Source organism: Pundamilia nyererei, unplaced genomic scaffold (assembly GCF_000239375.1).
Source record: "Pundamilia nyererei isolate P.nyererei 1_Seehausen unplaced genomic scaffold, PunNye1.0 scaffold00019, whole genome shotgun sequence".
Classification (NCBI taxonomy): domain Eukaryota; kingdom Metazoa; phylum Chordata; class Actinopteri; order Cichliformes; family Cichlidae; genus Pundamilia; species Pundamilia nyererei.
Genome location: NW_005187420.1, coordinates 2449569 through 2466011, shown reverse-complemented (window position 1 = coordinate 2466011; position 16443 = coordinate 2449569). Strand labels below are relative to the sequence as shown.

At 44.1% G+C, this 16443-nt stretch overlaps 1 protein-coding gene across 1 annotated transcript in view; it reads left to right on the top strand.

Annotated features, from left to right (window-relative positions):
* Positions 1-16443, top strand: part of plekhg4 (pleckstrin homology domain containing, family G (with RhoGef domain) member 4) — a 42979-nt gene that overhangs the window by 11366 nt on the left and 15170 nt on the right. Inside the window, exons 2-6 of the mRNA XM_013909098.1 lie at positions 8020-8217; positions 9856-12694; positions 14790-14957; positions 15141-15264; positions 15341-15434. Coding sequence (XP_013764552.1) covers positions 8020-8217; positions 9856-12694; positions 14790-14957; positions 15141-15264; positions 15341-15434 — 3423 coding nt within the window. The remainder of the gene's footprint in view (positions 1-8019; positions 8218-9855; positions 12695-14789; positions 14958-15140; positions 15265-15340; positions 15435-16443) is intronic.

Sequence of the window (16443 nt, the reverse complement as noted above, 5' to 3'; positions counted from 1 at the left end):
GAACCAATCACAGCCGCAGCGTCACGTCGCGTGACTTGTTACGTACAGCACAAGTGCCAAGCCGCACGTGGGTTTGTTTGGGAAGCAGCCAGCGCGTAATGGAGGAAATGAGTGTGCCGACTAGAAAAATCAACCGAGCGTGACCGAAGAGAAAACAGATGATGGTTCCAACGCCGGAGAGATTGTCGAACGGAAGAGCCACAGAAGTTCCGTAGTGTGAAGGTATTTCGGCTATTTCAAGTCTGACAAAAAACAGAGTAGCTTGCCTTTTAATTGTGCCGAAAGCAAGTCTGGAAATACAATAAACTGGTGCATGCGTCACACTGTGCGCCACGTTATTGTTTCGGTGAAATGAATTTCTACAATACTGTTAATTCTACTCTCTGCAGTGTTTAAATGCTTACATATACACACAGTTACTGTCCCTCCACACATACGACTCGGTTCTGCTTCTATGCCGCAGCTTTGTTTACTTTTTCCCACCGAGGCTTCTAGACTTCTGATTGGCCAACATTTCTGCACGGTTAGGAATCTAGCGCCACCTGCTGCTTTGGCATGTTCATAGCAGCGTTTTCCTTCATTTCTGCCTTTATGTGTGGACGGGATTATTTTTTAAAACGAAAACGGAAAATCTCCGTTTTCAAAAATACCCGTGTACGTGTGGACGTAGCCTCAGGCTCTGACTGGAAGCGCTAATTCGTCATTCGGCTTTTGTCAGACTAAAGTAACTGTTAAAACTGTTTGAAAAGCTCAGCTATACAACAAGGAGAGATTGAGAATTTCCTTTTAGTTCTCAGTTTATTTGATATTGACAAAAGTTAGTCAGTTTTGTCTGTTCTTCTGTAAAACAAACTAAGATTTATTTTTAGAATTAATATTTTGTTTCTAAGTGGAATTGACAATTTAGTCTGTTTCGTTTGTTCTGTTTTGAAACTTAAACGCTTTAGCGGCTGCCTTTTGTGTAGTTTGCAATATTTGCCTTTATTTATCTGAAAAAGTCTCATGTTCCTTAAGTACATCTACCCTGTTGAACTTATTATGGGAAATAAATATTTAAATAAAAACAAGCTGCTGATTATTTCACATTTTACAAATATAGTTATTTGGCTTATATCATGATATGTATCGTTATCGCCTGAAATGAAAAAAACATATCGTGATATGAAAAAATCTCATATCGCCCAGCTCTAGCAACCAGTAATTAGAAACATACCTTAAACACTTAAAGCTGTAAGCTAATGATAGTTATATAAGAGCAGATGCTGCTGGTGCAATAAGCCAGTTTTACGTTCAATGGATGATGATCTGATTAGTCGACTAATCGCAAAAATAATTGGTGACTAGTCGACGATCAAAATAATCGTTTGCGGCAGCCCTATATTTAACACATTTTTCAATAATGAATCATGCTGCTTAACTGTGCGGCACCTCACATTGTGCACTATCAATATTATAGTCCAGACAGATGACGAGCAGTCGTAAATGTTAAAAATGATTTGAAAACATGTTACAACAAAAAATGTTGACGTATTATTAAAATGTGTTAAATTAACATCTGAAAAACTAAAACATTGCGACGGAAAAGTATGGTGCTTTGTGCTGTGCACTGAGAATGATGCAGGCTGTTCAAAAGTTCATGCCAACCATTTCAATAAAAGTTCAAATCTAAAACAATAAATCATCCCGCCATTTTCTTCCTCTTATCTAAAGTCAGGTCGTGGGGGCAGTAGGGAAGCCCAGACTTCCATCTCACCATCTCCTTCTAACGATAACGTTGAGCCTTTCCGAGGCCAGCCTTATGTTAGCTCTCCAAATTGCCTTGGTTTCACTCCGGGGCTTCCTACTGGCAGCACATGCCTGGCCGGAACACCTTACCCAGGAGGTGACGGGCTTAGTCCTCTCCTTTTGATGTGGAGGAGTGGTGGCCCTTCCCTGAACGCCTCCCGAATGACTGAACTGCTCACCCGATCGCTAAGGCAGAGCCCATCCACCTTTCGGAGAAAGCTAATTTCCACTACTTGTATCAGAGATATCACTCTAATACTGTTAACAAGAGATCAGACCGAGAATAACAGATTTTTGGCATTTCCCAACAACCGTGGACCATCTGGTTGCAGATAGCTGCTTAACATTAAGCATACAATAATGTCGGTGTAATATTTATCCATCCAGCCATTGTTGCCATATGTTCAGGGCTGTCACACTGTGAGAGGCAGGGCATGCTCTGAACAGGTCACCAGACTATCCACTCATCGTTTTTCCCTTACTCTGTTTGGTCACTAACAAGCTGTTAAACTTGAGGGGGCATCACATGATTGGTTAAGTGTAAATATTCCTTATTGGTCCACATATTGCCTGCAGGTTTATGTTTACTGGCTTGCTTACATGCTGTTGCCATTGACAGTGGGTTATTTATAGTGACTTATAGTGTGCTCTATAAAGAACGTGAAGCCCAGTGATTGGCTGTTGTCAGTAAAATGACGCCTGGTAGTTGATGTCTTTCCTTCAGTTCCTATATCTGCAGTAATAGAGCTCCTGTGGTTTTTCTTCATGCGACCAGCTTTGGACTCCAGTTCCAGCTGGTCGTGGTCTCTGTTGTACAGACACACTGTCCTCTGTCTTCGTAGCGTGGTGTTATCCAAAGGGGTGGTGAAACGCATGAGGTATGCTGATCAGGTTTGTCTGGTCCCTCCCGTTCCGGTTCACAATACCAAAATAATCTCAGTACAGTAAGCTCAGTAACAAAGTTATCTCTGTTTACTTTGCCTGTTTGATCTCTCCACTGTTCCTACACACCTGGAGCTCGTGAGTCAGACGGCAAACGATTTGTTTAAATCTTGTCTTAAACTCCAGAATTTCACTTTCAGTCCCACGTCGGCCCAATTATTTTAGGCTTTGACCTCCAATATTTCTGCTTGTTTTTCTGTTTCTTCGCACTGACACCGAATCCATATCACTGCTCAGCCTGAGGCGCAACACAGGAAGGAGCTTAAACCCACTGGTTTGACCTCTGACCTCCTCCTAATTGGTGTGTTTACGTTGTGAAGTGATCTCAGGAGTGAGACTCTTCTGTTGCTGCACTCCGGATTAGAGGCCGAACTGACTGAAACTCTGTAAATCTGAATGAAAGTAAAAGCAGTGTTTTTATCACAGGACTCTGGTGTGTTGAGGATAATGAAGTTATTATTCAGAGTGGGTGGCCTCTCTCTTTCTCCCATGGGAACCTCTCTCAGCCTGCTTTGATGCGGCCCCCTCCCATCATCCTCCTCACCCTCTCAAAGCAAGCCTGAGCTGCAGTCTTAATACTGTAATCCTCGCTTTTATATACATCGTGATTCCTACAGTCTTTTCATGCTGTTACACAACAGAGTAGGTTTACAGTTTATATCAGCAACATAAAAGATGTGAAGTATGTTTAATGGGTTTACTCCTCCTGGACTGTGTCACTGAGGTTTTCTGGTTCTTGAAACACGTATTAATGCATATTAAGAGTCCTAATGCAGAAAAGGAGAGACCATTAGCTCATCGCACCTCAGAGAAGATGATCTAAACATATGTTAACATACTGGCCTTATTATGATGAGTTAAGAATGTCTATATTTCACATTTTCAAATAGCTCTTACATATGCATGCTGTATTTTCACAGTGCTTTCTTACTTGTAGGCCATAGACAGTATAAGATATGAATGTAGTAAATACGAACTGTCCACGGTTTACAAAACGATCTGAAGTTTGGCGGTGCAGCGATGAATCTGTAAATTTCTGTCGTTGATGAAGCTGCCAGCTTTGTGTCAGTGTCACGTCAGCAGAGACGTCCATCAGTGCCCATTTATTTTCACTCCGGTTGTAACTTTTGGAGCGCCGCTGTGTTTACGATCGGTCTCTGTTTGCATCAGCACTTTAAACTCATGATCGTCCACAACCTGCCGCGGTGCTTTTCAGCAGCACAAAAATCCCCCCCCGGTCCCCTGTCCCCCTGCGCCAGCTGTCATCTGATATCCTGCTGCTAATATTGGCCTCAGTGTTGCATTTGGCTGCCAGTTGTCGCCTGATTCACATCCAGAATATTCAGCCGAGGCTGAAGGGGAACGCTGGCTGAGCAGGACGACACAACTGGAAACTGTTAGTGACATCACCGCAGGGTCAGTTCAACAGGTCTGTGGGCGCTTTGAATACGGCCGATAAACAGAAGCGTCAAACTTTACAGTCAGGACAAAGTCAAATAAGGAGAATTTAAACGCTAAAGAAGCTGCTTAGAAAAACAGAAAATAATGTTCAATTTATTTTATTTATTTTTTTGCTGTGATGCAGTGACGTAATCTCTGCATCTGAGACTCATACAGCAGATAAATAAGATCGTGGTGCTGTCTTACATCACCATCTGTCTGCGCTGTGAAAAAGAAAACACAAACACTCAGTTACACATTCTGTCATATTTGTAGTTTTTACATCTTTCTGATTAAACTATTATGAATTTATTAGCAAATTAGGAATAACCTATGTTGTCAGGATTATATCCATGATTTAGTCAACACTGGTTGTCTTTAAACTGAACTTGGACTTGAGTTCATTGCCGATGTTGTGCTTACATTCAATAGAAAAAGATGCTGGTGCATTAAAAATCATGACATAAGCTTTTGTGACTTAAACAACTGTCACCTGTAAGCCTCCAGTCGTTTAATGCTGGCGCCTGAAGGCACCTGCCTCGTGAATTCTGCCCTCTGGAGGACAATGAAGGTAGACTTTTTTTCGCAACTCGGTGTGACTGATGGTATCAGTTTAGTATGAAGACACACTGAAGGCATCCTTTATCACAGAGACCATGGATGATGCACAAACTCTGTCATGCTGTTATCTGCAGTGATCTGGATTTCTGTAACGGTCCCAGAAATCATCAACAGAATGTGCCGAAGTGTGCAGCTGAGAACGGCGAGCATGTCTCCCATTTTCCCCCTCCCTGCACTGCTACCAGAGATGATCTCAACTGATTTATGTTAAAACTGCTTGATTACAGCAGGAGTCATGCGCCTATTTGGGTCAGTACTTGAATCTGAGTATTCACAAACTTAAACAAGAAGCAGCTTTCACTTAAGAACGTGTTTTACACGAAGCATTTAGAACTTTAAGTGAAATGTGAATGAAAGACGTGTTCATCAGGATGTGACTTTGATCTTGCAATGTGGCGGTTTGTAGCAAAGTGAGAAGTGACTGCTATAAGGGTCAGCACCTCTCAGTCAGAGGCCACATTTCTCTCTTGGAAAATGGTGGATTGCTCCTTCTGGGAATCGAGGAACGTTGCTGCACCAACCAAGGGAGTGCAGATATCTCTAGAGATGGTGGAGCATGACATGGGTAAGTAGAGGTAGCATGAGGCATTGTACCAGACTGTTGTGGGGAAGAGAAAGTGGAGTCAGTTGATCTTTGTTCCGGCCTTCAACTGTGCTCGTGAGCTGTGGTGGACAAAAGCAGCCAAACTGAGCTCAGCCTTAAATTTTCCAAACAACCCCAACTGGGAGTAAACAACGGGATTGACCTTCAATTCATGAGAGATTACATATCTTGTCTAGTCTGGGAGCAACTTGGATGCCCTGGGAAGAACTGGAAAACATTATTGGGAGGAGATATCTGGAACGTCCTGCTCAGACAGGATAAGGATGGATGGAGGTGAGGATGGTTTTGGACGTGGGTCTGGACTGGACTTGGGCAGCTCCGGGCTGCCCCTCCCCCTCTCTCTGTATCTTCCTCTTGCTACACAATGCTGTCAAATAAAGACTTAAAATGCCAAAAATAAACCAGAGAGAGAGGGAGAGCTTTTGTAGCAATTATCTTGTTTTCATAACCATCGGATGCCAAAATCGCTCATGACATTAAAATTAGTTGCCCAACCCCAGTCTTATATTAAACTCGCATGCCTCCTTGTAGACTCGGACCAGCTGTTGCCTTTGGTCCCGAAGGCCAGGCGACAGACAGACTCCACTTCAAGCTTCAGCTGATAATCACACGAGCTGCCCTCGTATCCACTTTTAAAGCTTATAAAACAGCTTTTTATGTATTTTACGACAAGTTATGTATCAGTCTCGATTACTGAGTTTCTGTATTTTCTGTTTTATAATGTGCTGCGTTTGTTTAACTTTGCTTGGATGTATAGCTGTAAAGCACTTGGTAAACCTGTTTTTAACTTCATTATAAATACAGTTAATTATCAGGGATGGGCATTTCAGCTATCTGGAACTATTACACTGTTCATTCAAGAACGCGCTCCACCCCAAACCACTCTCCAGTGACGCTGTGCATAGTTCTGTATAGTTGTGCAATTCATCAAAATGTAATCTTGGTTACAATCCTGGTTTCCAGCGACTATGAAAGCAAGACATTTGACATGAAACAATTAAAAGAAGAAAAAAAAGAGAGGCTGTGGCAGGTTTCATTCAACTCATGCCAAAACCTCTTTTTCCTTTATTTTTCTGACACTTGGCACTCCATCCCACCACACTTTACCCTGGTGTGTTGGTGTGTTGAGCTGTGTTAGCGTCACCCTTATTTCCATAGAAACGTCCTTCCTGGCGGTGCTAAAAACACAGGAAAATATGAAAAGGGTTTTCTTTTTTAATATTTAAAACTGAATGCCGATAATTGTCCACTGCAGATCTTTAATGGTCTCTGTTGTGTAACTTCCTCTTCACGGTGAAGAGTTGGTTGAAAATTAGATTTTCTTATCGCTTCCTTGCTGGTTTGTAGCTGCAGGTGCTTCTCAGGTGCTGCACAGCGGCGACCTGCTGCTCCTGGATCGTTAACGACAGGAAAAGGAGGAAAACTGAGCTTATTTGTCTGTGTGAGTGAAGCCGACGCTGAGGGTGGAGCTGCCAGTCAGTGTGCTTCTGCCTGGAATGTTAAACATGTTGAATTAAAGAGGAGGAAGAGGAGGCATGGACGCACGCACCTCAGAGGGCTGTCTGGAGCCAGACGGGGTGCGGATATTTTTACCTGACCAGTCGCCGCTACTTCCAGACCAGTGGGTCCAGTTACCGCTGCAGACGGGGCCTCCCAGCCACACCTCCAGGGCCTGCCTTCTGTGCTTGGCCTTAAACATTAATCAAATGTGTCAATTGGAAGCACATGAGTGTGAGAGCAGCTTTACGGACACACGACAGCTGACCGTGGAGGTGCAGCACACTCGCATGACGTGTGGTCATAGCGGGAGAGGAAGCTGCTGTGGTCTCCGAGGCGATCCGATCAGTCCCTTTGATCAGTCTGAACAGATGGGAACAGAGGAGCTGTTGTCTGTTCTGGAATGTGATGCAGAGGTGTGGCGTTTTTAAAGACAACAGCTGGATGTTCTGCAGACACACACTCACATGTTCTCTCCTGTATCCTCTGCAGTTTGGGCTGTTCTACTGCTGATTGTGACACACAGCCCAGCATTAAGGCCACATGAGCTGAAACTGATTATTCTTTAATACCATGGAAGCACCTTTTGTTGGTCTGAGCGGCTCATTATAGAGCGATTTGGTTGAGAGACGTCTTTTATCAGCAGCATGATAAAATCAGGACAGAGGAGCCAGAGAGGACTTCCTTAAACTAACAAATAAACAAAACAGTCAGTCTGCATCAGATACTGTACTGTACAGCGCACAGTAAAAGTAAACTTGGAAAGAATTAGGCCTGCACATTGTTTTCAGCGTCAGCGCAACTGTTTTATTATCCGTCTCTTAACGCAGGGTAGTGAGTTTGACAAGTGAGTTTGACATTGCTGTTTTGCAATCTCCACCTTTCAGGAAAACATGCCAGCATTGATTGTTTGATAAGCACAGAGGCATAAAATTCAGATGGTGATGACAATTTGTTACCAGCTCTCAACTTCAATCCACAGTTGAGATGTTATCGTGTCGTCTGAAGCTCACATTAAAGAAGATTGAAACCTTGTGTGTTTAAAGGTTCTTCTGTAGTGTGTCTGAGCTCTTAGATTTGCCAGCTGAAATAAATTACCTTTGAAGTAAAACGTCTCTTACTCTTTGCAGGACTCTGAATCTTTGGACCGGTGCATCCAGTCGGCTCTGGCAGCCCTCTACCCACCCTTCCAAGCCACATCCCCAACTGTCCTCTGTCAGGTCCTCAGCGTTGTGGAGCGCTGTTACCGAGGAGACGGCCTCCGCTACCTCCTCCACTTCCTGCTGCCGGCAAAGCAGTTCTTACAAAACCTCCAGCAGGATGCCTGTGTGAGTATCTCTGCATTTCCCCGAGTAATCTCATCACACCTTTAAGCATCCTTAACTTACGCTCAGTGTCTGTTTGTTGTGGATTCACTCTGCTGTAGTCTGTTGTTACATCAGGTTGGATGGTGAACACAAGAACAGACAGGAATCTCTGCACAGATTATCACTGTTTCTGAATCAAACGACTCACAGAATATTCGTGTCTGTTCCTGCCTGTCGTACGTGTTCGACTCCAAAGCTCACGTGCTCGCTGCTGGGCGTTCACGTCCCGTCAGATTTGGGGAGGCTCTGCTGCTCTCTAGTTTGCGTGTTTTTCTTCGTGATGCAACTTTTGACTGTAAATGAACAGAAAGATGTCAGACTGTTTGAGGGACTCATTAACTGAGCAGCTACAGCAGCCTAAGTGGATACAGATGTGCCACAGCTGCCAAACATGGACTTTTAAGCACTGTTCTCTTGTTAAAAAATATTAATGACAGATCAACCAGTACCTGCCCTTCAAAATAAGCTTTTGTGTTTTTTCACTTTTTGTATTTTTTCACTTTTGTTAATGAGGCTATGCAAAATGTTCCAAGTCACAGGCCCTCAGAACACAGAGGAGTGGGTTTAAATGAAGTCTCAGGATCACTGCATGATCTGAATAGCGGATGAAGATGCAGAACTTTTAGTTTCCCCTCTAAAGTTTAGTAAACCAAATAAAAGGGATGTGGCATCTTACGCCAGAGAAAATTGTCACAAGCTGAACAGGAGATGGTGCAACAACCTGCAGACAGATCATCCGTGGATCCTCTGTGTCCTTCACGAACTTTGAAAATCTTCAGGGCCTAAAGTTGTTTGATCATCATGTTGAGACTGCTATATACAACAGTGTGGTTTCTTCATTTCACAGTGAAATTCACAAGTTTTAAAATGGGGCTGTTGGAGTGTTTTGACCAGCCACCTGCCCTCCGTGCTCCAGTGCTCGTTTCTGTTCCTCCGTGCCAGGGATGTCCAGTTGATTTTACAACCTGGGCCACATGGAGCCCACTTTCATCTTAAGTGGGTCGGATCAGTGAATCTCTTGTGTGTGGCAGTGAAAAGACGTTTGACTACACATTGCAATTTCAGAATTATGTGTTTTTCTACCTGTTAAAGGAATTTCGCTTCATTGAAGAAAGAAATTCCAAAATTTATCCTCTTCTTCACCTTTTCCAACATGCTCCAGTGGGACAGGTTGGAGTCTGTGCTCCTCATGTTGGACACCCCTGCTCTATGCCATAGATGTTAAATTAGTGCAGGTTTTGCTATTAAAACTATGATGTATCCTGTGATACTGATGCTCAAAGTTAGCAAGATTTTAGCTTTGGATTGTTACACATGGAGAGATGTAGTGACAACTTATACCCGTGTGCTTTTAGGGCAAGTTATTTGACAATGAAGGTAAACTTTTGCTTTAAAGAGATTAAAGTTATTGTAAGAGATAAATCAGCTGATTCTGAGGGGATCAGGTGGGAACTTTACTCAGATTTAATTGAATCTCTGTGGTTGCTCTGTTCCAATATTTGGAGAAGGTGTTAGTTTGCACCCATACAGATGATATTCTTCAGAACCAGGATTTTAATGACGCTCTGTCTTGACTGGGATGCTCTCTTCTCTCCTCAGCTGCAGTACTGTGGTTTCCTGTTTCGTCATGAAGGCTGGCCTTTGTGCATCCACGAGAAGGTAGTCGTGCAGCTCAGTCATCTGGACCCACGCCTCCTCCGTCCAGGAGACTTCTACCTGCTGGTTTCTCCTTCTGCAGCCCCACCCCCTCCTCGAGCACACAGGGCCTCCTGGAGGGGCGACAACCCGTTAAAACCGCGCCTGCTCCTGTGCAGCAAGTCGGCCGGCAGCCATCATGTGGAGCAGCAGGAGGTGTCTGGCGTAGCTCTGCAGTCGCTCTTTAGCATGGCCTGGTTAGACTCCGTCAACAGGGAGAGGGAGCAGCGCGGAGCACCCAGGTTGGAGCGCTGCCTCCTCTCCGCCCACGGAGACGTCTTTAGGGTCCCCTGGGAGGATCTGGTCTACCCACAATTCATCAGTCGGCCCTGTGCTGCTCCGAAGGAGGACCAGGACTCCTCCATTAAGGGCAAAGATGTGGCAATCAAGACATCATCTGACAACAACAGAGAAGCAACCTCTTCAAGTGATGTGAAGCACCTCCCATCTTCGCCTAAAACAGACCAATCACCAGCAAACAGCGGGGGCGAGGACTCGGAGGGGGAGTACGTGGAGCTGACGGAGCTCCCGCTTCCTCGCTTCTCCCCACAGAAAGGCTCTTTAACCCAGTCCATCAGCCTGCAGCACCGAGCCAGGACAAGTACACATACCACCACACACACACTGTCTGCTGCTACCGCACTCACTCCTCAAACCACCAACATACACTCTGCTGCTTCCACACTCACTGCTCACGCACACAGCAACTTCCCGCAGCCCTGTGAGGATGCAACCTGCAGGCTCATGGAAGAGAGCATCCACCAGGACCACCGTGAAGCTGTGGTCCCGACCCCTTTCTCCTCCTCTGCCCCTCCTGAAGTCACAGGAACATCCATCTGTGAATCGGAAGAAACAAAAGGTACTGACACAGGCACAAATCTGAACACTAAACCTGAAACCTGCACAGAAATGAGCGTGGAGGAGGGGGGGGAGGAGCAAAGTAACAAGGAGGAAGCTGTAATTTCAGCTGCTGAGGAAGAAGAGGAGGTGCCAAAGGAGGAAAAGTTCCCAAGTGATGAGGAGGAAGCTGAAAGTGAAGATACAGAGGGAGATGGAGAAGACGAGTTGAATGAAGATGGAGAAGATGAGGTAGAAGAAGGCCCAGAGGAAGTAGAGGTCGAGGAGGAGATACAGGTTGTGATTGTGCAACAAAGTAAAGAAAGAAATGAGGATGAGGAAATGGTGACAGAAGATGCAAGAGGAGGAGAGACAGAAGAAGAAAAGGGATGTGGAGAGGTTCACACAGATAAAGACTCTTATTTTGAAAGTAACGCACAACAAAAGCAATCTGAAAACTTTTATTTAAAAAATAACACACAACAAGCACACTCCATCAACTCGGTAACAGAAACAGATTATACAGACTCTTATTCTGAAAATAACACAAAACAGAAACACTGGCAGGGCTCTTATTCTGAAAGCAAAACTACAGAACCATACTACGAGGACTCTTATTCTGAAAACATAAAACCAGTAAAAACCTCAAATTCTGAAAGTGATGCACAGCAATCGCACTCCAGTAACTCTTGCTTTGAAAATTGCAAAACACAAATACATTCTGAGGAATCTTATTCTGAAAGAATAGCTACAGAATCATATTGCAAGGACTGTTATCCTGAAAATAACAAACAACCACTACACACTGAGCACTCTTATTCTGAAAACACAGCACCAGAAACGCACTCTGTGGACTATTCGGAAAACATAAAAAACGTAGACTCAGAAACCTTATATCCTGAAAATGCCACACAGCGTGCACACGCTGTTGACTCTTATTTTGAAAGCAACAAACCACAAAGTAAATCTGAGCAGTCTTATTTTGAAAACATATCTACAGAGTCACGTTGTGAGGACTGTTATCCTGAAAATAACAAACAACCACACATTCAGGACTCTTATTCTGAAAACACAGTACGAGAAGCACATTACAAAGACTCTTATTCTGAAAGTGACACTAAACAGACAGACTCCAGTGACTTTAATTCTGAAAATAACAAGCAAGAGATGGCAAGAGACTCGTATTCTGAAAGCAACATAAAAGAAACAGACACTGAGGGCTCGTATTCTGAAAACACAGCACCAGAAACGCACTTCCCGGACTATTATTCTGAAAGTACAGCAAGAGAACGACACGCTGACTCAGAAAAAAATAAACAGCGTCACACTGAGTGCTGTTATTTTGAAAAAACAGCAACCGAACCATATTACAAGGACTCTTATTCTGAAAAACAGACACAGCACACATGCTCTGAAGTGCTCAGCACAGGATACAAGCAGATCAAGGATTTGTTTTCTGAAAACAGCACACATCTAACACAACATAGGGACTCTTATTGTGAAAGCAACACACTGCAAACACATCAAGGAACTTTTAATTCTGAAAAAGAAACACAACCTCAGAGCTCTTCTGAAAATAATACAGAAGACTCTCACTTAGCAAGCACATATTCTGAAAGTACACCTGACCCTGGGGACTCTTATTCTAAAAACAAAGCACATTGCGATGACTTTTATTCTGAAAGCAGTGCACTTCAGGGACCCACAGAAGAATCTGATCAATCCAGTACTGGTGAGAATAATGCGGAGGAGTGTAAAACACTGCACTGCGTCTCCACACCAGCAGCACATCAAAACTTGCTTCCGACAAAAGCTGAGGAGTCCAACAGTGGACAGGAAGTCCAAAAAGAAGAGGAGCGGTGGAGCTGTGAGGAGGCTGCTGGAGCTTCAGAGTGTCACACTGAAGGTACATGAACCCGTTTCTCCTCCTCAGTACATTTTCCTCTCCTGCTTTTCCTCCCACAGACCATCAGACTCACTCTTTCTCCTCCTTTATCACATCCTCCTCCTCCTCATTGGCTGAGTGGTTCCTCCTTTGCATCTCTTTCACTAAAACTACCCTCGACTTCACCTCCTGTTTTAACTCACCTGTGTGGCTGCAGGAGCAGCTCGTGAACGAGTTTGTGTCAGGTTTTCAGTTTTTTCTCTAAAATCTCACATTTCACACGACTGCGTTGATCATTTAAAGGACCATTCACCTTTTTTCGGCCTGCTCTGCCTCCGTTACCCAAGAGCAGACAGGAAGTTGTGTGCCTTGTGCTCTCGCTCCAGGCTCCATTAAGGGGAATTCTCTGCAGTGTCTTTCAGTTCAGAGAAAGCTGAACGTCTCATCCCTCCGGTTGTTTAACAAATAGTAAAATATGCAGATTTATCACGATGTGTTCAGATGCAGCAGAGTCTTGATGACCTCAAGCTTTTGATCTAAAAAGCGACTCTGTGCATCGTAATGTAAACGAATCACCCAGAATACCTAAAACAGTAAGAGGTCAGTTTCTGCTGCCCTGAGCGCTGCCTTATAGGCTCCAACACTTGACAGTAACATACTGAGTAAGGATGCACAGGTGATATATTTGTTTACTGAACAAAATCACGGAAGCCTGGATAGATCTCATGCAGAGGAAGCATAACCACAGGAACTGCTGAGATCCTCTGTCTTCATGTTAGGTTTGGTGAGAGCGCGTGTCAGGGAGTCTACGTTGTCTGTGTGTATCAGCACGTAACTTTTTTGCTCTATAGATTTATTTTGTTTTGTAATTTGAGTTTGGTCAATTTGGTTAGTTCAGACATGAACATCATGAAAACTTTGTTTTGTTTTGTTTAGTAGCTGCATGATTTATTTATATTATATTATTGTACTTAAGTTTTTCCACACTTTTAATATTTGTACACGAGGTTTCTGCTTTTCATTATAGCACCCCCTGTGGGTTATACCGCACAGCACAGGGGTTGTTTCCCACCTGCGACTGACTTGCACTTTGTGAAACCCTGATGAAGCCTTGGACTCTGAGAATTAACTGAAAACATTCTCTCTTTATTTAAAATCAAAATTATATCATCCAGTGGGACCCAATAGATGGCTTTAAAAAAAGTGTAAAATTCTGAATTACTTTATTGGTCAATAAAATCCCCTGCTGTTCCTGTTGCAGTGACGCCAGCGATAGTCTATGAAAGATGAAGGCATTTCTAGTTTTGTGGATTTAGAAACTCTACAGGTGAAGCCTCCATGCCTGTCCAGTAGTGTGGAAAAACTGAGATCTCTGCTGGAGTTTGTTGTTTATCTTAAGATGTTACAGACTGTTTATCATCTGCTTTTCTTCGAGTTCACTACGTAAATGAGAAAAATGATTAAAAAAAAAAAGAAGAGCTGATACCTTCTGTTAAATGTTAAAGGAGTGAGGTGAGGGGCGTACGTCACTTCAGTTTCAGCTTATTTACAACATCTTGACTTAAGTGAACAAAAAGCTGAAAACTGAAGAAGGGAATGATTTTGGTTGTGCTTGAGATTAAATTCAGCTCTTTGTGGACGGTGAAGGAGTTTGACACTCGTGGTTTAAAGTCTTCAGGCAGTGTGTGTGTGTGTGTGTGTGTGTGTGTGCGTGTGTGTGTGTGCGCGTGCGTGCGTGCGTGCACTGTTGTATTTGTGTCCTCAGACGTGGAGACCTTGACAGTGAGGACACTTTTGTCTGGTTCTTAGCTGTTTTGCCATTTTGAGGTTAACGGTTAAAGTTCTTCATTAACTACATTAACCGCAGCCCTGAAATTTAGCAGGCATGACCTGGCGGAGCTGAATCTCAGAATGAAAATGTCCTTGATGGCCAGATTGGACTATAAATGGTCTTTCTTTCTTTTTTTTTGCATGTGTGAGAGAACCCCAGCACCACAGTATTTCTAGTTGTGAGAACATGTCCATTATGTGTGTCATACATGAAAACTGGGCCTCACAGGCCTGCTGTGCCAGTACACTGTGAGTAACACAGGTTCATTTCGGCATCTCTTCACAGGCCTCTGCAGTGAGCTGCGTCCTGCCCAGTCAGAGGTTGCTCTGGCTGCTGGTTCGAATCCGACAGAACAACCAGCAGCTGTTCCAAGGGTAGTCCAGCCTGTCACCCAGTCCTCCCAGTCCAGACTGTACAGTATGCTGCTGAGGTCTGGAGCTGTTTGTCTGCCTGGTGAGAAAACACAAACGTCATGTACCAACCAGTTTCAGGCCTCAGACCCGACTAGACTAAGATCAGGGCAGTCAGAAGCTCCAGCCTGAGGTTTATAAAGTTGGGCAGGTGGAGCAGAGACTGAACTTCAGAGTTGGAGTCATTGTTTCTGTGTGTAAATGAAGTTGCTGCGTCTTCCTGCAGGAACCAGAGACAAAGGTGGGCGAGCGCTGCTTACCGTCTCCACCACGAGCCCCGTGTGGTCCCACCTGGACTGTGACAGCACTGAGCTGCCCCGCCTCCTCCTTTACTACACCTCCATCCTCAGGTACACTCCTCTGTTACTGTTGTTACCCAGGTCTCTGTGCTGTCCACCCTCTGATATCACTTCTTTCATGGAACAGGAAGGAGGTGCTAGCTTCGGGGCTGACGGTGTTGGTGGATGCCCGTGGAGCTGCTCCCTCTCCCGCCCTGTACTCCGCCCTCAGGTCGCTGCAGGTGAGTTGGTTATGATTGAGCTACCTGGAGACAGGAGCTCTGTGCTGTGGAGCTGCAGACTGAGCGCGTGCGAGAAAAGGTGGCTTTACTAATTCTGGAGTCTCTCTCATGTTTCAGCTCCTCAGAGTAGTTTTATTCTCCAGGAGTCATTTAGAGAAACATGCACTCGTGAGAGACAGCATCTCAGCTCCTATTAAAACAATGATGCAGCTGCTACTGATGAGGAATACATGCAGAACGTGAATAGTGGAGAAACATTTGTAGAGAGCAGAATACGTCGTCCTTCTTATCTCTGATCGAACATGAATCTGAGAATGTTTTTTACATTTTCAATCATGATTTCTTGTTTCTGTTTAAAGTATCAAAGTTGAAGCTGTAGGTTTCTGTTCAGCCACAGTTTTTTAGTTTCTGGTCAAACAGGAAATGGATTATGGATCCTTACTCTGTCCTCCCCTCTGGCATCCAGGTCTGAACATCGTCAGTGACCTTCAGGAACGAGGGGATAGTCAGTTAGTTTAAAAAAAAAGAAGTTTTTTTCCCCGTAAACTTTATCTCCACCTCACTGGAAAACTTAGGAAGAGAGAAGTGTGGTTACAGAGGCCAACTGAGCTCCTTAATGATGTGCTCTGATTGGTCAGTGACCAACAGGGGGCGTTAGTTACAAACTGCGGTGGTTGGAGGACTGCTCTGCTGCTGCTTTTGAAATTTATCGTTTATGGATTAGAAACAAGTCCACACACAGCTTTGTATAGTTCCAGTCAGCTGGTTTCACTGACAGACTGAACCCAGAGAGGTCAGAGGTCGCGAGTATAACGCATCAACAACAGCACTCTTTGTCTACCAGTGCTTTTCTTTAATATATGGGTTCAGTGACTCACAGGCTATTTCTATCTGAATTTATTAGCATTAATCAAACTTTAAATCCTGAAAGCAGAACATCTGAAAAGCTCGACCCCCAGCAGACTAACAACCTGAAAATCAACCAGACTCCAGTTTTTAGCCCCGTTTT